Source organism: Hippocampus zosterae, chromosome 20, assembly GCF_025434085.1.
Source record: "Hippocampus zosterae strain Florida chromosome 20, ASM2543408v3, whole genome shotgun sequence".
Lineage (NCBI taxonomy): Eukaryota > Metazoa > Chordata > Actinopteri > Syngnathiformes > Syngnathidae > Hippocampus > Hippocampus zosterae.
The window spans coordinates 5,119,477-5,144,341 of NC_067470.1; the positions used below are offsets into that span (position 1 = coordinate 5,119,477).

Here is a 24,865-nt window from a genome sequence, read left to right on the forward strand (position 1 = left end):
CACGTGCGCTTGCGTGGATGGGTGAATGACAGGCATTCATTTTGTGCACTTTGTGGGATGTCGCTTTATGAAGTACAGTCCGTTCACTTGAGGATACCGTGAAGATCTGCCACATTCAACAAGGCGGATGAGCTAACGCATTTCTGCATCCTGTTACCCTGCTCCAGACGAGATCTAGGTCTAACTACAGTACAGTACTGTACTGTACTCTCTTGTCTTGACATTCCGTTTCCCCTGTTTTTCCTCGTTTAGCGTCATGGTCAACTACAGCCTGTTTATACAGCAGCGCTACTCACTGGTCAGGAGTGTTAACCCTTAATGTTAACGAACGTCTACATTACGGTACGTTGTACACTGAGTGAACAGTATGGTTTCGGTACTGTACAAAATTCTTTGAAAGAATCATTTGTGGGTCACCTCTGGTAATTTCAGCCTAACCTTAAACGATAATTTATTTAAATCACGCAATTAAAATGAGACATTGTACATTTCCCGAAAACACGAGTAACATCATGGCGCTTTTATGGACAAAACATAACGAAACATTGTTTATGAAGACGGACTAGATTCACAGAAGAGGCATTCATAATTTGCCCAGTTAAAACTATGGCATCATGACACTAAAATGTTACACAGTGAAACAACTTCCTCATCAAACGCATGTACAGGTATCTGGCATCAAATTGTCTGTCTGTCAAGGCATGTTTCATGGTGCGTTGATACTAACAAATTGTCAGGTTAAGCAGGCTATGTTGGGTGTAGGTAATGGACGAATGACGTATTTTATTCAAGCAATTCAATACATCTACTTTAAAAAATGTATCTGGATCCGCTTGTGCAACTGCTTGAGAAAATTACCATAAATTTGATCAATTCACCACACCATCATTCAAAGCTCTTTTTTTTTTGTTTTACTCAACAAACCAACAACTGTTGTTCAAACGCTGGAGGAGATAAGCAGGGCACAGAATAAAAAGACTCTTAGTGTTGTAAAATGAGCCCGCACATGCTGCTGCTCTGATTCCTGGTGACCGAAATCACGTTGGATGGTTGGTAGAAAAAATAGAGACAACTAAATAAGCTTCATCGAAGAATACATAAAAAGAAGCCTTGTTTTGTTCGACTTAAGATCAGGTCATGGTCTAATGTGAATGTAATTTAGACTAAACGGTAAAAGACAATGTGACTGCAAGAAACATTTTCCGACAGTTGCATCTTTGCATGGTTATTCTTTTTTGTCCTGTTTCCAACACACATGATCTTGAAGACTGACATGACCTAACTTGCTGTGTTTGCTGATGTTGGCACGTTAGAAAAATGCTGAAATCTCAAAAATGTAACGAGGGATTTGGGGGATTGTTTGCCACGAGGGTTTTACAGTGGAATTTGCGGGTGCTTGTCCTTCCTCCATGTTTCGAATGAAAAAAAAATCACTCGACTTTGTGTTGGTAGATGTCTTTCATGGCTCTTAGCTCCTCGATCAGAGTCTTGTTTTGATTTTCAAGCACGGCCACACGATTTTCCAGGCATTTAACATACTCTTTCTTCTTTCGGCGACACTCCCGGGCAGCTTCCCTGGAAGAGTCATGCAAAGACAACAGACATTCAACATTCAAGCAATTCAGCAGCTTATACCAGCGGAATTGATGAAACATGAGTCAAGATTAACACTTCCTATTGCTTGCATTTAGTTTGTATTGGAGAGGATTGGTGGTTCACCAAACCACCGATTGTTGAAATATTTCTCTTATTTAGGTTCGTGGATGAGCTGAAATTTCATGGAAATTCATCTCACCAACGGCATTATGTTGTAGTACCAAAATATAATCATTTTCGGTCTTTCGAGATTTGAGATCCCGTTCACTAGCTGAGTCCAGTCTGTCATCAAGTATGTTGAACAGCTGATATTCAACGCTGACCTCTGTGAAATAAGCCAATGAAACAGCCTCATACCTATTCTTCATCAAGCGCTGTTCCCTCTTCTGTGACACATCTTCGAAAGGCTTATGGGGGCTGTGAGCGCTGCTCTGTGCCACAGCCAGCCGGAGAATGGAGCTGACGCCAATGAGCTCACCTGCGGCGCCTGCAGATACAACAGGGTTGGACTTTGAGCGCCAGGCCATACAAGATCGTGGGGGGCATGTTGTGCAGCATGCAGGAGGTCTGAGGGAGCGATTGGAAGCACAAAGCTGTGAGGCAGACGCGTCACCCCCTTGGCAACCGCGCCGCCTCGTTTCATCTTGAACTGCCCATTTTGTTTTGTTTTTCTGTTGCATCTCCCAACAAAGTAGAGGCCCTGCAATTATCTTTGGGATGGGGCCCCTACCTAAATGTACATTTCTTTCTTGTCATATGGTGGAGCATGAACTGTACTTCCTTCTCACTGGGCCTGAATGATGCTGGAGTGGGGACACGAAAGTAAAAAAGCATGTATGTCTGCGACACTCCATCTTGTTTCCACGGCAGAACTCTATTTACCGCAACACATGAGTATTTCATTCTGCGATACGCTACAATGTAAAAGCATCTGAATAGAATCACACCAAGGCTGGCCACTGACGTCAGTCTCCATCTTACTCGCTGCATTACATACTGTGGAGACCTTTAACAGCGACGTCAGCAACTGCTGCTATTTGCTTTGCGTGGGCAGAGCACTCAAGCATTTCACTGAAGGAGAGAGAGGGTCAAAACTCAAAAGAGACAAAAGCCAACTGTTTCAAAATGTGGGAAGCGTTCCTTGTTTTGTAACAAATATTACAGTACCGTATATCAAAGAACATGTTTTGTTGCGCAAGTTTCAACCGCTATTGCTGCTATCAAGTATCCCAGTGATGACTCTCATCATGATTGGATGAGCAAACAAGGCATTTATTGCAGTAAAATATGTCAGGAAACATACCTGTTTCTGATTCGTCCCCAGTCACAGCCATACTTTCCTACTCCCTGGATCTTCAAGAGAGTGTGTCCCTTCCCGCGTCTTCTCTCAGACTAAAATATTACCACACTCAGCAGCAGCGTTGTGGAACTTACATTTAGGGGCATTGACATCATTATGACATCACTGGACTCCAGTGTCGACAGTGATGCACACTGTGAGTGAGTCAGGGGCTCTGCTGTTTGGCTGTGGGGAGTTTTTTGTTTTGTTTTTGTTTCACAATTTGTTCATGACTCTAACCTTTGGCACTGCAGTAAATACACAATACTTGCATTTATAATATTTGTTTTTTCATCAAGTGAAACAGCGATGAGCGTGTCTGCCTCACAGTCGACTCAGGCCATCCTGCATGGAGTTTGCAGATTCTCTCAAGGTGTTTCAGCTTCCTCCCTCATTCCACATTAAGGTAATTGAACACACAACATTGCCCATAGATGTGAATGTGAGAGTGAATTGTGCATTATTTGTCTGTGCCCTGGAATAGCCTGGAAACTGTCCAAGATGTTGATCAAAGTCAGCTGAAAGGAGAATATCATTGCAACATTGTTGTATTGCATACAGATACTAGCAGCCACAAAATGATTAGCACATCAGAGTATGTTGTACTTTCCTACATTCACATCTGTTTAGCTTGGTGGTAAGCAACTTCTTGCAGAATGTGAAACGGTATCCCAGCCAAGGATGATTTGACAACGTTGCACAATCCTCAATAACGGCATATTTGTATGTTACCCCGCAAATTTTCTATGGAATTAAGGACCGGAGTTGGGCTGGCCATGATGTAACTCAATTTTGTTACACTGGAAACATGATTCTGCTGGTGCGTTTGAGCTCATTGTTTCTTAGAATACCCATTTCATGGGGATTTCCTATTCAGTATAAGGTAAATTAGGCAACATGAGCTCCGTAAGTAGTGGGTGACTTGTTTTTTTTTCTCCTTTGGATTTTTTTTTAAAACAAGTGTACGTCTGTGTGAGTTCACTTCAAAATTAAGGCATCTGTCTCCCTCTGCTGTCATCGTGTGGGGAAACATCAACCCCAACAGATAAGAATGAAACGTTGCTATACGTTTTGTTCAATAAGTGTAGAATCTGAGACAATTTACTCATACGGGAGACCAAATAAAAGTCAAATTCAAGTCGAATTCGAATGTGTGGGAGTAAAACCACTGATCGTCGTACGTTTTACGTCAGAAATATTCAAGCCAGAACGACCTGTAGTTTCCTATATTTACGTGATGAACCATCTCCAGGATCGCTCTATTCTCGTATTATGCAACTGAGTTAATTAAAAATTACGTTTAATAAGCAGCTCTCTCTGGGATATGTTCTTTTTTGGTTGTATGATGTAGGGTGGACTGTACAAACATGCCGACAAGCGACTCTTCCTGCACAATTCCTATGAGCCTTCCGTAGTTATGGGCGGTACCACTAATTTAAGTTTGCACTCACATCTTAAACCGATATTTCGCCTCTTTGAACCTTTTTTTTAATAAATGAACAAGGCACATCAAGCTTTTAAAACGATTTCAACTGCGCGTTTTACTCTAAAAATAAACTAATATTGGCGAGCAATTAACACAATTCTACCATGACCCCCTTTCAGACAATGGTATAATCCAAGAGGCAGTGAAGAGCAGTGAGACACATCAAGCCTGTGACAGCGTAGAAACTTGAGTTTTATAGCAGGGATTTACAGTACAGCGGTAGGTACAATCCTGACGTTTACCCTTGGACGCAGTTGGTGTCGTTTCAGCAGCATGATTACTGAGCTGTCAGTGCCAAACGAGGGACATCGCAGAGAGTAGATGAGCATTTGCTCGCGATAGCTGCGCTGCTGCCTGTAGCTTCCTGCTAGGTAACAAGTTGTTAGCTGGTGCCTTAGAGTGCAAACGAGCAAATAGAAGTAGCATGCTAGAGAGATGCTAGTTAGCGCGATCGCTAGCCATCCTATTTTGGGACTGACATTCCGGCAGCCGGTAACTTTCATTTGGCTGCCTCCTTTTCTGAAAAGAACTCTTATTTATTCGTTGCGCACGTCATGTTGCACAAACGTTAACATACAACGGCCGTTAAGAAATGGCTAGTAGCAAGGCAGTGGCTGACGTTTTCTATGTGTGAAATTCATCTATTACACAGTTTTAAAACCAGAAAGCGAAATCAAACCACGTTTCAATCTGCTGTTATTGGTGCACGCATTGCACCACACAAAAACAATGCATATGCATGCCAAATAAGCGCGTGAGGACCATTGTGCACCTGAGCGGTTTGGGGGTTAGGTGCCTTGCTCATGGGCACATCGACACACGGCTCAGTAAGGACACTAGCATCTTTCCACTAACCAGTCCCAATGTTATGTTTGAACTCAACCAAGAAATTCGATCCGTTTCCCCATCCAGGGTACACAAAGGATTTAAAGACTTCACAGACATCATTGCAAAATACATCAATAACATCTTCTCCCCCATTGAGGATAAATATAACGGTTGAGTATTTACGCAGGATAGTTGCGCAGTATTGAGTCAATGTAATGTATTTGTTTTACTGTCTTAAATCCTACAAGTGAAGTTCTGTTTTTCATGTAGTTATTCGTGTATTGGACATAAGCATCATGGTCGAACCAAGCTGTGAAAGAGGACGCCATGAGAATGAAATGTTGAGTGAAAGAATGCCTCTAAACAGTTTGCAGGGGGATGAGTGCTTTACTCAAGTGTACATCAGTGATGCTGAGGATACATCGACCAAACACATTTGCTATTATATGATTTGCTTCCGCATTCAACTGAAGTGTAGGGACACAGGATGGCCATTTGTTTGAGTGACAATGTGGAAAATTGACCAATCAAATGCAGACACCTGCTTTTGCTTTGCCAAATCAATTATCATTACTTTTTTTGCCATGTTGTGATCCAAACCAGTACCTGAGTAGTAATCATAAAAAAAACCCGACCAAAATATGAGGTCCCTCAGTCCTCTTAGTCCATGTATGTCCTAATGGAGCTGTCGCAGGATTCTGTCGAAACTGAGCATGGAAACAAGTGAGGTCTGTTGCTCATACTGTATTTTGAGGAACATCAAGATACTTATATTTATATAAGGGTCTTTGAAGTCAAGATGGCGCCCGAGTAGGCAGACGTCGGCAAGTGCTCTCATGAGCCTTGCTTTTTTTTGTTGTTTTTGTTTTTGTGTTTGTTTTGTCACTTTGTGTTTGTTGTTACGTCGTGTGGACTTGATGTGGACCTTTTTCAGCATTTTTTGGCCATGACATTCATCAAGGAGGAGACTCTGCTTGGTGGTTGCGCCTTCTTGGCAGCACGCCTGTACCAGTACAGATTTTGATTGGGGAGGGATGTCGGCGCCATTGACTGTCGGTGCTGGACAGTCCCGGGACGCTTGTGTCTTGCGCCTATAATGGGCAGCATTTTTCACAGCCGCGCTTTGTTCAGTGGAGAGATCCGTGCTCTTGAACGGTCTGCGGCTGGATGGATGTAAGTCTTGAGGAGCCGACGATGAGAAGAAAGGAGCGTTAGCGCGGAGCGCCGATGCAGATTTGGAACTGGGAGTCGTGGCTTGGAGTTTGAAGCGGATTACGTGGGACAGGAGAAGTTAACTCATCTCTTCGTCGATGGATGCTACAGCTTCGTATTTGCTTTCAAAACTTAGCTTGTAGCAGATGTGTGCACATGTTCAGCATGACGTCTCTGATCCACTGGTGAAAGGACACTTTGATCCTCTCCTCTTTCATCTATAACTGCTTCAGACAACAAAGTGCATGCAGAAAAGTGGTGAAGATTGCACGACTGTCTGTGTCCTATGTGTTGTGTTTTGTTATGTTTGTTATTTTGACTTCAAAATGGCGCCGCGAGAGTGGCTGCCTTTCCAGCAGCTCCTATATTTTGTTGTTCTAATTCTTCCTTTCATAATTTTGCTGCTGTGAATTGGAAATTCTCCATTGCGAGACTAATAAAGTTTTCTTATCTTATGCTATGCAATGCAATGCTTGTGTCTGTTGTCTGGCATGGCTTGAATGATTTTGTGTCTGTTCTTATCAGGCTAATAGAAAGGCTGCACAATGTCCTTGAAGCCACGGGTGGTGGATTTCGACGAGACATGGAACAAGTTACTAACGACAATCAAGGCTGTTGTGATGCTCGACTATGTGGAGAGAGCAACGTGGAACGACCGTTTCTCGTATCCTGACCGAAGTGCTTTTTGTTGAATGTTAGTCAGCGGTGACTGTATGTTTTGAAGAGTTACTGAGTCAAAATTGTTTGAAAACTGTATTTGACTTCTTTTACATTTTATGCTTCCTGAACTGCGACCCCAGTGATATATATGCCTTGTGTGTCGCATACCCTGAGCCTTTAGGTGAGAGATTATACAGCGAAACAAAAGTCTTTCTCGAGAATCATGTTCGGAATTTGTACAAGGTAAGCACAACGCCAAATCCGAAGTGGTGCTGCGTGCGGCTTTTCCAGATGTTTATCACGACTGTGCTTGCATCGTAGAAAGTCTTGGAATCTGAAGAGAAGGTTTTAGTGATGTATCACAGATATTGGGACGAATACAGCAAAGGGGCGGACTACATGGACTGCTTGTACAGGTAACACAGTTGCCGTACGCTCGCCACCATCTTGCTCACCATATGGTTTAAGAGACTCGTTGACTCTGTGAATGTCTCAGCTGTACAGTCTCGATATCAGGGGTGGCTGGTTTGTTCTATTCATTTCAGTTTACCGTGAAACTTCGGATGTTTGGCCCATGTTCATAATGACCTACACTTTTACCCTCTCCAGGTATCTCAACACACAGTTCATTAAGAAGAACAAACTGACAGAGGCAGACCTCCAGTACGGCTATGGGGGAGGGGACTTGAATGAGCCACTCATGGAGATCGGAGAGGTATTGACCAATAGAGCATAGAAGCGACAATAACTTTGCAGTGCAATGATGAACACGTTTTAATTTGACATTATAGTTGGCGCTGGATATGTGGAGGAAGCTCATGATTGAGCCTCTTCAAGCCATTCTGATCCGGATGTTGCTGAATGAAATCAAAAAGTAATACTACCCACACAGTTTCAGACACTGGAAATGCACGTCAAGTGTAGTTCGAGGCTCAGACCAAAATGTTGTCCCTACAGTGACCGCTGTGGTGAGAACCCCAACCAGAAAGTGATCCACGGGGTAATCAACTCCTTTGTTCACGTGGAGCAGTACAAGAAGAAGTTTCCGCTGAAGGTGAGAATGTGAGCTCGATTTTAACTTTGAAACGTTTTGCTGATATCGTTGTGCCACATCTTTGCGGCCACGCAGTTTGCAATAACACAATTTCGATCAATGGAAGACTTTAAATTGTCCGTCGTTGTGAGAGTCTATGTACAGTAAATGGTCATTTGTCTCTGTGTCCTGCGACCGACCAGTCCACGATGTGCCTCATGTAAGCCTGGCTACGCTGCGGTTTAGCCGTAACACAAAGGTTACGTGTTTGTATGCTTAAATCTTTTCTTTTATTGTGTTGCAGTTTTATCAGGAAATCTTCGAAGGGGAGTTTGTGACAAAAACGGGAGAGTATTACAAACAGGAAGCGTCCAATTTACTCCAAGAATCCAACTGCTCACAGTATATGGAAAAGGTAGGTACTAATAGAATGCTTTGTAAGTTCATGTGTTAGCCACTAGCCCCGTTTAGCCTTACCCTATTTGTTAATCTCTTTTTTTTTTATATCCGTATCCAATGTACTGCGACCTGTGTGCACTGTAAATTGACTCAGTGCCCTGGTGTGTAAATTCATATTAGTCTGATGTCATAAGTGGTTTAATATTCCAGCAAAGGGGGTGCAACATTGTATCTGACCTGCTCTATTAATGCCATATGGTTTACTCCTTGGTTACTGTATGACTTGTGTGTACATTGAAACACTCTGGAGAAGGCTGTGGAAAACCGGTTGAGGCGGCCCAGGGCCCTTTGCAAAAAGAAGCTGATATGTATCCCCTTGTCCAGGTTTTGGGGCGGTTGAAAGATGAAGAGATGCGATGCCGGAAGTACCTGCACCCGAGCTCCTACGCCAAAGTCATCAATGAATGCCAGCAGAGGATGGTGGCGGACCATCTGCAGTTCCTCCACGCAGAGTGTCAGAACATTATTCGGCAGGAGAAGCGAGATGGTTGGCCTTTTTGTCATCGATCCTCCTCCCTCGATTTATGATCGGAATTTGTCGCGGCTGAGAAGAAAATAACTTTGTTTCTCCCCAGACATGGCCAACATGTACACACTCTTGCGAGCCGTGTCCAACGGTTTGCCGCACATGATCCAGGAGTTGCAGGTCCATATCAACAATGAGGGGATACGAGGCACCAGTAATCTATCTCTGGAAAACGTAAGTTTTAATATAGTCACATGCACTACATCATGTGACTATATTTAAAAAAAAAAACATTCAAGTTTTGTGCCAGTCCAGCGTTAAATCCTAATTTTTTCACTGTGACCTGTGGAGGTGCCGTGCACAAGTGATGCTTTTGTAATTGGACACATTTTGAAATGTGTGCGATATATTATGGTCGTTTTATTTTGGATTTCAGTGACCGTTCTCTGTATACCCATTGTAAAGAGGTTCAGATTCTTCCGTCGACGTGTGCTTCTTACGAAGACCTCCTCTTTTTTGCACCCTTTTAGATGCCGACCCTATTTGTGGAGTCAGTGCTAGAAGTTCATAGTAAATTTGTTCAGCTCATTAACACAGTTCTGAATGGAGACCAGCACTTCATGAGTGCGCTCGATAAGGTAACAAACTCGAGCCTCACTGTAAGTCACCGAATCATTTGAAACAAACATTTGAATGCACTTTTTTTTTGGTCTATTTACTTTTTTTCGTAGGCTTTGACGTCAGTAGTCAACTTCAGGGAGCCTAAGTCCATCTGTAAAGCCCCAGAACTGGTCAGCGCACTCGCACGCACAAATGCTGTGTATGATGTCAAACTTTGCCGTTCATGCCTTGACTGGGTCACTGTCGTTCTCGTGCTTCTGTGCAGCTGGCCAAATACTGTGACAATCTCCTGAAAAAATCTGCAAAGGGAATGACCGAAAATGAGGTGGAGGACAAACTGACCAGCTTCATCACCGTTTTTAAGTACATCGACGACAAAGACATTTTTCAAAAGGTGCAACGACAAGTTTTACCTGGTTGCTCTTCTCTTTTCGCCGGATAGTTTTGACTTGAAGCCGTTAAACTGAGTGCTGTAATAGAAAGAGAATTGCATGTCTGTATTTCGTGTCTTCAGAAGGTCACGTCTTTTTTCCCTCTTTTATTTTCAGTTTTATGCCCGAATGCTAGCAAAGCGATTAATACATAGTTTATCGTTGTCAATGGACTCAGAAGAAGCCATGATCAACAAATTAAAGGTAAATCTGATCACCCCCCCCAAAAAAAAAAACAATTGCTTGCTCGTCTTAGAATTCCCTGTTGTACGTATTCCTTGGTGAAGCGCTTGCTCAGAACAAACTATTCTGGTTCCTCCCACTCTCACAGCAAGCATGCGGCTATGAGTTCACGAGCAAACTTCACAGAATGTATACGGACATGAGTGTGAGTGCCGACCTCAACAACAAGTTTAACAATTTCATCAAGACAGAGGAGACCGTCGTGGACTTGGGCATCAGCTTCCAGATATACGTATTACAGGTGAGTAAGAAGCCATTCGAGATGCGTGTAATGTGCCAGATGCCTTGTTTTGGACCTTTAAAACGCAGTTTCCGCAAACTTTGAGAACCTTATCAATAGACCCAGCGTTTATTAAAGAGAGCAGTGAGGCAGAATGTTACTTTCATCTCCCTAAAAAATACAAAATAAAAATAGATTTGAATTTGATGCATGACCAATGCATTGTCAGCCTCTGGTTTGATGTCGAAAATAGTTCGCCTCTGTCCCTTCGATCATGTAAATCTCCAAGGGACTGTTAATTCAATTGAGTACAGCATGTCGGTGAAGTGCTCGGCAACATTTTTAGCGGTCCTATTCCCCCTGTTGTTTGGAGATTGAAGTAAGATACGAAACTGTAATGCTGGAATAGCGACGGAAAACATTAACAGCCTTTGTCTCGCCCGAGTGTCTAACACATGTGTTTGCAGGCTGGAGCGTGGCCACTCACACACATCCCATCCTCCACATTCGCCATCCCACAAGAACTGGAGAAGAGCGTCCAGATGGTAAATTGTTTTCATGGAGCTGTCTTAAGAACATCGCTGTTGTTAAATAATCCCGGGTTCCCTTTTTGCCTACAGTTTGAATTGTTCTATAATCAGCACTTCAGTGGGAGGAAACTGACTTGGCTACACTACCTCTGCACAGGTAACGTAAATGCACACGTGAAATTCCCAAGTCACTATTCCTCAATGTCCCCTTTAAAAGTCCGATGTCACAAGAGATGATGAATGACAAAGTTCTATTTCAACTGCCGAGCTTTATAAAACAAAACAAATGAAAAGTAATTATCACTGTTATTAGATTCATGCCTGTTACCTCTTTACTGCGCATTATCAGGCGAAGTGAAGATGAACTACTTGTCCAAGCCCTACGTCGCCATGGTGACCACCTATCAGATGGCCGTGCTCCTCGCGTTCAACAACAGTCAGACGGTGACATACAAGGAGCTGCAGGATGGTACCCAAATGAACGAGAAGGAGCTACAGAAGACCATCAAGTCCCTTTTCGACGTGAAGATGCTCAACCACAACTCAGAAAAGGTGTGAGAAAGTCAGGCTTCGATGCAAATACAGATTTTTTTTTTGGCCTTTTCAAATGGTGCCAAAGCAGTACTAAAAACCTTTTTTTTTAGCATCATAATTCAGACTGAACAAATAATAAACACTTGCACTGTGTCGATGTCATTCTTTCTGCCAACAGGAGGAGATTGATGCTGAATCCACGTTTTCGCTGAATATGTCCTTTGTCAGTAAAAGGACCAAGTTCAAGATCACAACGTCAATGCAGAAGGACACCCCACAGGTTAGACGCTCATTGAAAGCCCTTCAATAGCTTCTTTAACTACGACGAAAAAAAAGGGATGCAACTTTTTATTTTCGTCCGTAACCTTGCTGTGTAGGAGATGGAGCAGACTCGGAGTGCTGTAGACGAGGACCGCAAAATGTATTTACAAGCTGCTCTAGTGAGAATCATGAAGGCCCGCAAAGTGCTCAGACACAATGCCCTCATACAAGAGGTGGGTTGGTTTTACACCGTCGTCGTAACGTCGTCTAATTTGCTGTCCGAGGAAGTTGCTTGGTCGCGGCAATGTTCCTGTGTGGTCTGTTGGAAACAAAAGAACTCTGGTTCTCACGTGTAGGTCATCAATCAGTCCAAAGCCAGGTTCAACCCCAGTATCAGTATGATCAAGAAGTGCATAGAAGTGCTCATCGACAAGCAGTACATCGAGCGAAGCCAAACCTCTGCGGATGAGTACAGCTATATCGCTTAGCGATGGAGTCGGGAGAGCCGCAGAAAGCAAACCACACAATGGACTCACACATCCCGTTTTTTTTTTTTTTTTTTTTTTTTTTTTTGCGGGTTGGCTGTCGCCATCTGCTGGTAGCCAAACATGGTGACTAAAGCAGGCTTGGAAAGCCAAGACAATTTCCCACACTCCACCCAACGTCTGATTTTAAGCTGTTTACAAGATCACCAGTGCCACGTGCATTATGTGCGCGTACGACGACTCAAAGAGAATGCCTGTGTATTGTGGTTATTGGTGAGGAAAGAGCAGAAGGGCCTCCGAAGTGACTGAAAATAAAATCATAGATTGGAAAGTAAGTCGGGGCATCAGTGGTGCATTGATTGCTACACATTTTAAAAACAGGCTTTCTTTTCTCATGTTTGCAGTTCTTGTGTGTGTGTGTGAGAGAGTGCGTGCGTGCGTGTTTTTTTTAATGTTCTGATTAGGAAAAATTCTGTAATAAAAGCGGTATACTGACTATTGTATTTACTTTCAGATGTAAAAAAAAAAGACAAACATGATCTTACTGCTTGTCAATTAAATAAAAAGAATTCACGAGGCTTTTATTTAAACTTTTGCCCAATGAGTTTATTTCAGTACCACACGTTTCTGTCATTACGACTTATATGGGAGCCTGTCTAGACTCGGCTTTTATTGTGCCAGAGCACCATGGGGTGTCATGAAAGAACATCTTAGTGTCTGATAAATGAATACGGTTGTATTTGGGACGAAAAAAATAAAGGGAACTCGTGGAGTTCCATTGTGCTGTTAAAGCGTTCCCTTTATTTTATTTTTTTTAGCAGTATATAAACAGTCCAGAAAATAGATGGGCATGGTTGTAATTTCCCATGTTAACCATATTGCAGAGTATGGATACAGAACAGCAGTTTTTAAAAAAAGTGTAATCCACAAAATCCTAAACTCTGAAGCTGTAATTTTCCTCCAAGTTAAATTAAGGGATGGATTTTAGGAAAGCAAGGATTCATCTCGAAGCGAAATGTGATGTTATACTTTTTAGCTCCAGCAGGTACCACTCTCATTTTATATTTATTTATATATGTAAGAAGCACTGCCAAACTTCAGAATACAGGATGATGGTCAAGAAGTGAGACTTTATAATTATAACTATTATTATTATTTATTCTTTTTTTAATATTGTACAGTCAGTACAGCTGACATCCATGCAATTTTTAGGGTTGCAGGGTGAGATGAAGCGGACACACAAACACACACATTCAAATGGACACGTACACAAAGAAAGGGAATGGGATGTTCAATAAAAATCAATAGAGCAAACGAGTTGAGGCACTCACCTGAATCAGTTTTCCTTCTCATGGGAGAAATGTGAGTTAATCCCCAAAAGGTGCTGCCCAAACATGCCCGATAATGCAAGCCACCTGAAATAGCTTTTGTTGCACCGAATTTTAAAGAGGCAATCGGATTTTACTGACTTTTAGATTCATCAAAGACATCCAGCTTGTCCTGCTCTAATTTCTTGTTCCCAGCGTATAACCCTAAAACTCAGAAACGTTTGAGGACCCATTTTTATTTCACAGTCTGGGTCTGAACTTGGCCTTGATGGATGTTTACCATCTTGAAGCATTCCTGTCATAGCTTTTCAGTCAAGTCTGTCCGTAAGAAAGATCGAATTCAGCCTTTGACCAAATGCGTGTTCATTTCTAGTACTGTTTTAGTTGTTTGCCATTCATCAGGCTAATTTTAATCATTTTGAAAAGAATATCAGCACAAGTGTACTATTCATTATTTGTCAGCTTGCCAACACATATTCTCTCTTTTTGTGTAAAGGAATATTTAAGTAGAGTGCTTTGCACTTATTAATAATTGTATATATTTCATTATTAAAATGAGGTTGTAAATATATCATAACTTCTGAAATATTAGGATTTGTTATTGCATGGGTTGGGATTATCCTGTAAGATTTAGACATCATTTCACTTTTTTTCATTTGTTGTTGTTGTTTTTTTTTTATAACTCTTTTCCCGGTTATTCATAATTTTCTTTGGAGGTAACCCGTTCTTATTTATTAATTGTATTTAAAATGAAATGGCATTTTTCTGACACACTGCACTATCACAAAGGCTTGGAAGAAGGAAGCTAGAGTAGGGATTCATGATTTCAATGGTGAATTAGGTCACCCTGCATCTCAGCCCTGGGGCTGATTTTACTCTGCATCACGGTTTAAAAATTGCAGCATACCCCATAGTTTATATTACAACCATGACCAGTAAAATACCTGTTAGAACTGTGATTTTTTTTTCACCCTGAAATCAGACAATGAAATATGAAAACAGTCAACTTGTGTAGCACCTGTGACACTCAAAGGGCGGCTGCCGCTATACCACCTGGGCAATGCTCCCAACTGATATTTTTAGTCTTTCATAGTCATTATCATAACCAGTAGGTGTATCATGACAACGAAACCGCTATGTCAAAAAAAAAATGATGTTACCTTTGAATTACCGGTATTCAACTTTTCTGTTGCACTTATTCATAACACCGATGTGTTCTTTTGACGGTGACGTTTGCAGTGTTCTGTAGAGCCAATATTAGCCAATATTAGCTAGTACTTTCTCGAAACCCCTTTGTATGTCCATCCTTCCATTCACTGTTTTCTCTTTTCTGTTGCTTGATTATGATTATTGTTATTGCGTTGTTATTGGCTGAGCTCTGCAGAGCCTCAGGTACTAAGTGCAAGCAAGGTGACGAGCAAAACATGGACTGGATTCACGGAATAAGGACATTCTCAATACACAAGTGGAGCATTGGATTACAACGCACCGGAGCTGCCACACGATGAACTAAAGGTAAACTGACAGATTTCTTCTGATCATCCTGTATTGAAGTGAAAAAGAAATAGCAGGTTGCGTGTATTTTTTTCCACGCTGATATTCTGGACATCTTTTTCGTGAATTTGGCGACACCTTAGTGGTAAAAAAATACATTTCCAATTTAAAAACACTATTTAGTGAGGCTGGGGTTGTGAGGGGGGTGGTTACCCTTGATAGCAGGTCTAGTGACGCCCCTGTTTGGTACCTGTAACTGGCTAAAGAACATTTAATGCAAGCTTGTATCGGTTGTTAAAGAGTTAAGTAGAGAGCGCGAGTACTTTTGCCAGTCCTGCTGGTTGCGCGCAGGAGACATTCCTGGTGCCTGCTCCAACATGTGGGGCGACCCTCGCAGCGTCATGTCAGCTGTACGCTCCCCGCTGAGAAGCCGCTCGGCTGGGAAGTTTCTCTGAAGTGAGTCAACACGAAGAGAGGACGCCACCCAGTCAGCCGGTCACAGCAGCCACTGGATCTCGTAGTTTGGACTTGTCCACGCTTTTCAAAACGAGCTGTTCTTCCACAAGCTGCGGGGGATTTTTTTTTACGCTTCCCCAACGCCGTCAGGGATGGTTTGCGTCCCTTTGACGCGGCGTCTTTTTTTTCCTCTTTGGAATTAACGTGAGGACATGAAGGTGACTGTGTGTTTCGGACGGACGCGGGTGGTTGTCCCGTGCGGGGATGGAAATATGAAAGTCACCAGCCTCGTCGAACAAGCGGCCATGAGGTACAAAAGGGCCATCGCGAAGGTAAGAACCGAACGCGTGCATGTGCAACGTCTCGTCCCGAGATAGGGCGACTCCAGACGCCACTGGAGCCGCAACATGGCGCTTTTTTTTCTCGGGCAAATAATGAGCCAGAGGGCGGTGGGAGGAGGTGTACTTGCTTCCCAAGCGTGAGCCAAGGAACCTAACTTGGACTCCCGAGTTTGGAGCCTCCTTGGACTCAATTGGTGACTGGGAGGCGCAACTTGCAAAAACCGAGCTATTTTTTTGCAGTCTTTTGTATGGTTACAAGAAAAAAAGTACAAAGAAGCGCCACGAAAATCCAGTTTGTGGACAACAATTCGATGCATGTTTACTTTGTGTAATGTACTCGGAAAGCGGAGTTAAACGCGCGCAACATGGTGCGTGTTTCTCTGCAGGTATGTCAAGAGTCTGATTACAGATTATAAACACACTTTAATGCAAAAAAAAAAAAAAGAAGATACAATTGGCATATGACGCAATAGACTTTACACTTAACGGGTACCTGCACGATCGAATGGAATGTGACATGCTCTCACCATACGGTACTGTAATAGTATTTTTTATTTTTTTTTGGGTCGTTTGCAGTGGAGCTGAATTGCGCTCCATTAGAACAATATTTCGATTACCCCGTTCAGCCGCATAGATGTGCCATCAAATCTAGAAGTGGAAAAAGTGTTCACATTCTATACTTGAGTCGAGGTAGATGTAGAAAAAAGTTCAAGTACCGATTCAACTCCTGCGCCGGAATAAAAGTTTAAGAAAATGCTGACTTTGAACGTATTAGAGTAAAAAGTAAAATGATTACGTCACCAATTTGTTCCCATGGCTTGCTAACGTGAACCAATTGACCCCAACCCCCCTCCAAAAAAAGCAAAATTAGCTCATGATGAAAGATTTTTTTTTAATGCCAGAAGAATGCCAGGCTGGCACAAGATAACACATTGGCCACAAATCATGATTACCGACGTTCTCATCTAAAACAATGATCTTAAATGAGATCACCGATGGGGAATATCTTGTTTCTCCAAACCTGTTGCAGTCATTGTCTGTGTTTTGTCGCTGCTGTCCCTGTAAATGTATGTCGTAAAAGGTTGTTGGAAAAAAAAAAAAAATTACACTAACGTGCAGGTACATGTGCAAGAACATTTAGCTGATTTGTACATACACACTCATGCAGGTCAACCTGATGTGGGCAACAAATGTAAAAACAAGTCCCATGAAAGTACTGTATATATGTACACTCATTGCCTTCTTTTAAATGCTAACCATGTTCGGAGCATATTTAAGCGTTATGATGGAATGCCAACCCCCTATTCCAAACCTCAATGGGTCCTGACAATGACCCATTGCTCTTCTCTCAGCGGGTGTCTGGTCTTTGTTTTCAAACCCACTCAGTAAGTTAATTACTGGTTGGTAGTGCCCTGACATTTTCTCCTTATTGCCAGTATGTCTATTATATATATATGTGTGTGTGTGTGTGTATATATATGTGTGTGTGTGTATATATATATATATATATATATATATACACACACACACACAGCAGGACAGCATTCCTCCTTAAAGAGCACTGCTTCTAACACACAGACACCCACCCACCTATGATCACACATCGCCTTGATAGTTTTCCGCGGCTCAGCAGAATGGAAGCGACTGGTCCATTGATCCATGCTGCGGTACTGTAAATGGAGAAGCGTTTGGCTCCGGGGGAACATGGCCATCTGCAACAGGTCCGTTAAGCTCTTTGGGCCTCTGGAAGACATAATCGCTTGTATGGAGAGTCACTTGAGAGTTTAAAATGTTCTCCGAGCTGACAAAGCGTTAAAGCATAATCCTTCTGCTCAAATTGGAGGATTTATTAGGAGTACGCGGATGGATGGGAAAGGAAAAGGTATCGGCGTAAATATTAGCCCCGTGATGTACGAATCGTATACCCTCAAGGACACTTGTCCGATCAAGTAATAGATTTGAACAGGAGAAAAGTAAAAGTTGCCATTCAAACCACACATAGACATGATGGAGTTGGGAGTGCGGACTGTGAGTCACCATCAGACAAAACACGATAGAGCTGCTGATTCTGTCTTGCATGTAGACAAGACAATGTCATTTTTTCCCCCCCACATTCAGGACTCTCGTCCATCAGGGAGACTGCGCCATATACTGGAAATGACGATAGAGGAACATGCGGTATTATTCATTCCAATTAAGCTCTGTTAAAAAGGTTGTGATACTTTGACATCAGCAGTTTCAGGTACGATACGATCCCTAGAATAACTGCTCATGATCGAAACTGTTGTTCTCATTTCCCAGTGCACCGTCATTTTCCGTAGCTCAGCAGAATGGCGGAGACGAGTCCATTGATCGAGGCTGTGGCACTGTGAACGTAGGCTGGAACACAGGTCATCGAAACCCTTTTGGATGCCGTCTCACACGCACAGGAAAACATTCTAAAAGTTAGCCCTTAGAATTTAATCTCCGGTAAAATTAAACACGCTCAAATGCACCACGAAACAAAACTGAAAACGTGTGGAAGCTTTTCATAAATAATTCGGTCACCATACTCAGGAACTCGTTTTCTTATGTCATAAAGAGAGAAGCTGTATCCGAATAGCTTTTGCACAGCCGTGCATAGTAACTGGAGATGTAATTTTGGGAATAGAGAGCGCAAAGCAGAGCTTGCGGCTCCCACAAGATGACGGGAATGCGGCGTGATTGATGGTAATGGACGATGGATAAGTTCAGGCTTCTGGTCGAGCAGCAGAGATTTTTCACATTCATTTCTGCCACATGAGGGAATAGAGCACGGGACTTGAGAGAAGTGTGCACTCAGTAACCTCTCATTATCCTCTTGGGTGATTCTCCTTTGTGTGTGTGACTCCTCTTCTATCGTTATCCTACTTTTTTTTTTTCCTTACTTGCTGCATACTAACCTTGATCTCATGCTCCTCCCCTTTTATCCACACAGGCGATTGCCTGCCAGTGGTTGAGTAAAACACTTCTCCTGCTTAACATTGATGCTCATCAATGCGGGCTCCTCACCGGTTTAAAAACTGCCTCTATGGCTACGTGACGTAATACATATTTACTTGATTATTACCGGCACGGTGGTCGACTGGTTAGCACTACGGCCTCACAGCGCAGAGGTGCAGGGTTCGATTCCGGCTCCGGTATTCCTGTGTGGAGTTTGCTTGTTTTCCCTGTGCCTGCGTGCGTTTTCTCTGGGTTGTCCGGTTTCCTCCCACATTCCACAAACAAGCACGGCAGGTTGATTGGGCACTCCAAATTGTCCGTAGGTGTGATTGTGAGCATTTGTCTCTGTGCGCCCTGCGATTGGTTGGCAACCGCTTCAGTCAGGGTGTACCCCATCTACTGCCCAAAGATCCTTGTGAGGTTAAGCGGATCAGGTCATCGATGGATGGATATTATGGCCACATATGCTCTTAAATTTTGATTCGGATCTGATTCCTGCATTTATTACCTCAGCCTAAGGAGGATTTTAAATCCACGTCTGTGTAGGGTGAAGTTTATTTGTGCTTCTACTGCATTTGTCACATGTATAATTTATCGTCAGAATTCATTCATTCACCGCTGATTACCATGAAACTTTGCAACAGGGGTGGCATCAAGAAAGAAACGATGCTGTCACTTTCTTATTGAGATCCTCATGCCAACACCACAGGATCGCAAAGCTGACATTAGGGAATATCGCATTTTACCTCCGTCCTTGCCTGATTGATTGAATGCAGCGCGTTTCCCCCACTTAGTCGGCTGGCCCGAAGATCAACGACACAGCAGTAAGGCCCCCTTATCTTTATCAAACAGTGTCTCTCTTCAGGGTCAAGGTCAGGGCATATCACGGCCTACCCCCGTTCCAGTCTAGAATGCCACTCGTGTGTGTACACAAAACAGTTGCACACGTGCTGTGTAGGTGGTGGGGAGAACGCAGGCATGCAAGGACTTGAGCGAGCCAATGGCGCAACAAACATCGGGGCTTCTCAATTCAGGGTTGAGCTTGAGTGTTGCATGCAAAGCTGCAAGGATTTCTGGCGCCTCTTGCCAAACGTAGCGGTCGGCAAGCCGCGTGTAATAGTGCCAAATGCCGCTGCCTTGCCAAGTCATTGCATGAGTGGTGTTTTTTGGCTACATAGGGTACAATATATCCGGAGATTTGTGGTTTGCTTCTTTCATCATTGCTGGTATGAATCAACAAAATTATATGTATTTTTTTTTTTTGCATACCACGAAAATGCATGGTGACATTTTTTTTTTCCAGCAAGAGTGTGCTCGGCAACTTCATGCGCTTTCACAGCCTTATCTAAGAACGAGAAAACGGGAGACATAATACAGGAGCTCCGGTGTTCCTGCGCGAGTGTATGGTTTCTTATCGAAGCCAACGATTTGAAAACTCTGTGGTTCAGAGAATCCAGGTAATCATTAGCCAGCCCGGTACTGTCAGAGGCATTACAATAGAAGAGGCATACTCGTGACGTTGTCGCTGTCCGTATGCGTCATTAGGCTTTTTCTCAGATCATCAAAGAAAAAAATGTATGAGTGTTGTGCCAATTTATTTCTTGATATACAGTAGTCAGTTTTAGCCAAGGTCTAAATGAGACCCACCCCTCATTCGTATTTCATTAAAACATGTTAGTGTTGTTCAAGAGACAATTCTGACGATGACGATCCTGATGCGATCAGAAAATACAAGACGCAACTTTCTCATTTGGACTGCGAAACAAGGTCAGGAAAAGAAGCGGTATTTGTTTTCCCCCCACATGGTGTGTGTTGTGTATCAGCTCCCAAGTATAACCTTCAGAAATGTCAAAATGGTGAAGGTCAACATGTCAAATCCAACATTGACTCCAAAGGAACTTTGCCGTTACTTAAATCCATAAATGTGTGTCCAAAATACAGTGGTCGTCGAGAGTAGATGGTCATTCATTTTGGTTGCTGCTGTTTACAAGTGATGATGTGCAAAAGGTACATAAGGGCACGGATGCTGTGCTGTAACTCGTCAAGCAAAGGACTGACAACAAAGAGTCCAGCGACAAATGGAGAGAGACTAATCACAGTCATATATTCCATATACTCTTCAAATAATATCACTGCCGTACTGATGCGCAGCGAGCAATCCACTGCTATCTTTTATTTCCACTTTATTTTTCAGTTGTTTTTCTCATCCCGCATCTCCCGTTTCCTTCCTAAACCTGGATGTAATCAAAGTGAGCAAGTCCTAGCAAACGCCAGCTATGTGGATTGTTTCGACTCAACATGACAAGCCAGGCCCCTCTTGGGTGTGATCCAGTTGACTTCTACGACCGTGATTGCACTTGTTGTCGACCTATTCATTACAAATGTCCACAAACACACACATATACTGTGTGTATATATATGTGTGTGTGTGTATATGGATGTATTATTGTGAAAAATATTTAGACTTGAGACCAGCTACCTAGTTGCTATTCCTTTTTGTTTCTTTTTGTAGCTGCAATTTTGGTCTGTTTTTTTTTCAAGCTTTGGAGTGAAAAGGACTGTCAAGGCAAGCAGTAACTTAACTCTGCCTTTTCAAGGTTTAATGTGAGCAAACAAACCGTCTTTTCAATTTTCCGTGCCGGGATTACCAATTCAAGTACATGTTAACTTTGCATACGTGCGAAGGAAAGTTGCCCTTGTATTCAAAACATTTCTCAGTAGGAGACACTGAGGCTTTATAAACGCCAAAATAACCATTTTTTTTAATAAAGATACCGGTAATTGTTGTCAATGGAAACGAGCGCTCAATAAACCTCCAACAAAGTTGCTGTGCCCCCTCGAAAGTGTCGGCTTTTCATGCCAAACGTCCGATGTATTTTTCATTACTGTATTTATCTATTTAGTGATGCCACTCAGAGTGTTATAAAGATAAAACGAAGAAAACAAAATAACCCGGGCTGACCATTTGCAGACGCTCATGTCACACCCTTTCCAAGAAATGTGAAGTGAGCCAAATGCTTTCCAACGTAGCCTCACATTTGGCGCCTCCATGGCGATATGCGAGAATTCCCTCTGACAATACTCCATCAAATAAAAGGCCGAGTTGGTTCAGCTGGCGTTTGCGAGATGTACCCTGACATTATTACACCGTGGCGTACACTCAAGTGACCGGACTTTGCGGACCAAACTTTTAAAGGCGTGTTAGGAGTGCAACTCATTCCAATGCGCGTCGTGCCATACCATGAGAACGCTTAATGATGCTAAGTGATGATTTTTAGTCGAATGTGCCCCAACCTGCTGACCTAATTCCCCTCGAGCAGATGATTTTGTGTTTGCATCTCATTACTGTCGATTGCGCAGCTGGTCCAAATGAAGTGTGCCTAATATTCATTTGTTAATAAAACAAACAGTGAAGTTGGCACATGCAATTTTGCACAAAAAAAAATAAAATAAACATTTTCAAATCTATTCCGAGATGTTCCTGTTCTCGTGCAAACAATCTTATTCTTCAGGGCATTTCATTTCATGGTTCATGAAGTTGTATTCATTTTGATGAGAATACATTTGAAGTCCTGAAGTGACTTTTTCAGGATGTGGTTTGGCCTGATTATCCGAAATCCCCCCCCCCCCCCCCCCAGCATTTCAAATCTGCTACCGGTGTAACAGTGATGTTGATTTTTTTTCAATGTCTTCTACTACCTATGCCATCTACAAAGAAGTCGGCAAGCTCGCTGTCAGCTAAGGAGCCCCGTTTTCTCGGTGAACACATTGACAAAGAAAACTGATGCTGATGTTTTATTTTGAAAACGCATTCATCACAAACCAGTATGAATGTGCTTTGCAATGGCAATGGGATGGAGTTGACCTCACAATTAAACACCAGTTACACTTCATCTGTCATCAAACAATTATCAGAACAATACATTTCCTAAATATTAACGATTGGTCTTTTGGTTTCCTAACTTTTCCGTTCAACACAATTTATACAAGATGACTCGCATTTGTTTAAATGTAAGCACGTAGGCGTTTCGCCAACATTGCCCACCATAATATCCTCGCCAACACCCGCACTAAGCTGTAAAATAGGACAGATGTACTCGGGGCTGTTGGCGAAAAATACCTTCTTCGTTTGCACACTTTTGTTGGCGAGGCTGCGAGGAAAATTCAGTCATTTGGACCGGCAAATTCTGTACTCAGCAGGACCGTGTCTGTCTAGTGGAAGTAAAATTTGGCACTATGTTGAAGTATATTTCTGTCTTCATGCAGGTAATAAATGCAGAGTCAGTTAGTTTGTGGTCGTTTTTTCTTTGTGGCTCTTTTAGGTCTTGTTCTTTCAATAAAACGATTCTGTGCTTTCTGGACATTTACAGTAGTGGGGTTGTGGAATATTCCAAAAGTAGAAGGCAGGGGGGGGGGGGGGGGAAGGCTGACGTCTCCATCCGCTCTGAACCCCTCAGCAATGTGCCATGCACATCATCAGGAGTAGTTAACAACCAATAATCTGATCATAACATGACAATTGTATACTGAAGTCTGAGCATCTGATAACTAAATTTATTGACGTGTGCACATTGCCATGGACCAATATTCCAATTGAGGTTGTAAATGTACTGTTGGTCAACGCTTCTGATCATTTTTTAGGCCAGCAGGGAAGACCACCAACCAATGATTTAAATATAAATAAGCAAAAAGGGTTTGTTTGAAGAAAAAGAAGAAAAAAAAACACAACTCGATGGGCTGCGGTGCATAAAGGTAATAATGGTGCGCTGCCAATTGTTTGCTTGGACTTTGAATCTAGGTCAGGTAATCCAGACTGAGGAAGTGCAGTAGATCAATGTGGGAACTATTTGGACGTAACTGTAAATGTGAGGCAGGTTCAGGGGTTAATAATAGTCGTTTCAAGTTCTGAAGTCACGTGCAGAATTCCATGCTGTTGATTGTTTATTTCCTTGGATATAGTTTTCCATTTGACCCCGTAAAACACATTTGTGATTGTGCTGCAGCAAAATCTTTCAATTGACACAGGATATTCCGTTAAGCAAATGTCAGTGTCTTCCTTATGCAGGAAGAACGGCATTTACTGTTGTATCAAGATTTTCACCCTGCCAATCCATTTTCCGCATCCCTTACACAAGCGGCGCGAGGTGTTAGTGGCATATCCTGTTTCTGCTCGGTCTCAGAGAACAAGTCCCTTCTCACCTATTTTTTTTTTTTTTTGAGGATGCCGAGCCGCCGTTAACAGGTCACTGATGTTTATCTCCATTTTTAGAGCCTTTTGTTGCCAACACGCCCATCCCCTAAGTCTCCAGGATGACCAACTCAACAAGATGGCTACAAACGATACGTCACATGGATGGGTCTTGATCTCACTTTCTTGTGCCAACGAATTTGAATGCTACTAAAAACAAGACTGTGTAAACATCTACCATCTGTGCGACACATCTGTCACCCGCTGAGACTTCCTCACGAATAATTATTCGGTTTTGTCACGGAATGTGTGAGCGGCATCCCGTAGAGTGTGTGTGGGTGTGTGATTGACCTGGTCCAGCCGGTTTCTCACTCACTGTTAACAGCGACTATTTCTTTCAACGAAGCGCATTCACTTTGCATATGACCGAGTGCCCCGAAGCACCGCAACATTTTAAACATTTTTTTTAAAATGTGATTTCGGAAGGGTTTTTGTCTCCAAGAGTTTGGTTAAATTCATACTGGGCAACCTTGTGAGGTTTGACTGGAACTGTGTGATATGATAATACATTTTTTTTGGCCAAGTTACGATGTCTGCCACGCGGCCAACTTAAGCGTTAGCTGCATGACTACGATTAAAGACGTTTGTTGGTAAATGGGTGTCGCTCCACCACATAGCTATTTTACTCCCTCG

General features: G+C 42.6%; 3 protein-coding genes across 9 annotated transcripts in view; 2 read left to right on the plus strand and 1 right to left on the minus strand.

Annotated features, from left to right (window-relative positions):
- Window positions 1–750: 750 nt before the first annotated feature.
- LOC127593359 (cAMP-responsive element modulator-like) lies at window positions 751–4,324 on the minus strand. The gene is made up of 3 exons (XM_052054762.1): window positions 2,900–4,324; window positions 1,954–2,083; window positions 751–1,575 (listed from the first exon to the last, which is right to left on the minus strand). The coding sequence occupies exons 1-3, from the start codon at window positions 2,928–2,930 to the stop codon at window positions 1,431–1,433; spliced, it is 306 nt and encodes a 101-aa protein (XP_051910722.1). The 5' UTR covers window positions 2,931–4,324; the 3' UTR covers window positions 751–1,430.
- Window positions 4,325–4,370: 46 nt separating this feature from the next.
- On the plus strand, window positions 4,371–13,195 carry cul2 (cullin 2). Of its 2 annotated transcripts, none has more exons than XM_052054728.1 (21): window positions 4,371–4,640; window positions 6,987–7,125; window positions 7,262–7,364; window positions 7,443–7,537; window positions 7,731–7,836; window positions 7,913–7,995; window positions 8,079–8,175; window positions 8,459–8,569; window positions 8,938–9,100; window positions 9,189–9,313; window positions 9,610–9,717; window positions 9,811–9,870; window positions 9,966–10,094; window positions 10,249–10,335; window positions 10,463–10,615; window positions 11,062–11,139; window positions 11,215–11,281; window positions 11,474–11,676; window positions 11,837–11,938; window positions 12,036–12,152; window positions 12,276–13,195. In XM_052054728.1, the coding sequence occupies exons 2-21, from the start codon at window positions 7,007–7,009 to the stop codon at window positions 12,405–12,407; spliced, it is 2,238 nt and encodes a 745-aa protein (XP_051910688.1). In that variant the 5' UTR covers window positions 4,371–4,640; window positions 6,987–7,006; the 3' UTR covers window positions 12,408–13,195. The 2 variants fall into 2 exon arrangements, with proteins under 2 accessions (XP_051910688.1, XP_051910689.1); XM_052054729.1 differs by lacking the exon at window positions 4,371–4,640 and adding an exon at window positions 4,650–4,792.
- Window positions 13,196–15,420: 2,225 nt separating this feature from the next.
- The window catches only part of LOC127593336 (partitioning defective 3 homolog), a 170,165-nt gene continuing 160,720 nt past the window's right edge, over window positions 15,421–24,865 (plus strand). For 3 of the 6 annotated variants that reach the window (XM_052054705.1, XM_052054709.1, XM_052054706.1), the window contains exon 1: window positions 15,424–16,014. In XM_052054705.1, coding sequence (XP_051910665.1) covers window positions 15,895–16,014 — 120 coding nt within the window. In that variant the 5' untranslated portion in view covers window positions 15,424–15,894. Of the gene's footprint in view, window positions 16,015–24,865 lie in introns of all 6 variants that reach the window. The other 3 variants (XM_052054708.1, XM_052054707.1, XM_052054710.1) reach the window with 3 other exon arrangements.

Excerpts from the sequence above, each read along its gene's own strand:
- LOC127593359 (XM_052054762.1), bottom strand. The coding sequence starts at position 2,930 with ATGGCTGTGACTGGGGACGAATCAGAAACAG. Across the intron at positions 2,084-2,899 it reads TGGGGACGAATCAGAAACAG|GCGCCGCAGGTGAGCTCATT; the intron begins GTATGTTTCCTG and ends TTGTATCTGCAG. Across the intron at positions 1,576-1,953 it reads CAGCGCTTGATGAAGAATAG|GGAAGCTGCCCGGGAGTGTC; the intron begins GTATGAGGCTGT and ends TGACTCTTCCAG.
- cul2 (XM_052054728.1), top strand. The coding sequence starts at position 7,007 with ATGTCCTTGAAGCCACGGGTGGTGGATTTCGACGAGACATGGAACAAG. Across the intron at positions 7,837-7,912 it reads CACTCATGGAGATCGGAGAG|TTGGCGCTGGATATGTGGAG; the intron begins GTATTGACCAAT and ends TTGACATTATAG. Across the intron at positions 11,140-11,214 it reads TGGAGAAGAGCGTCCAGATG|TTTGAATTGTTCTATAATCA; the intron begins GTAAATTGTTTT and ends TTTTGCCTACAG.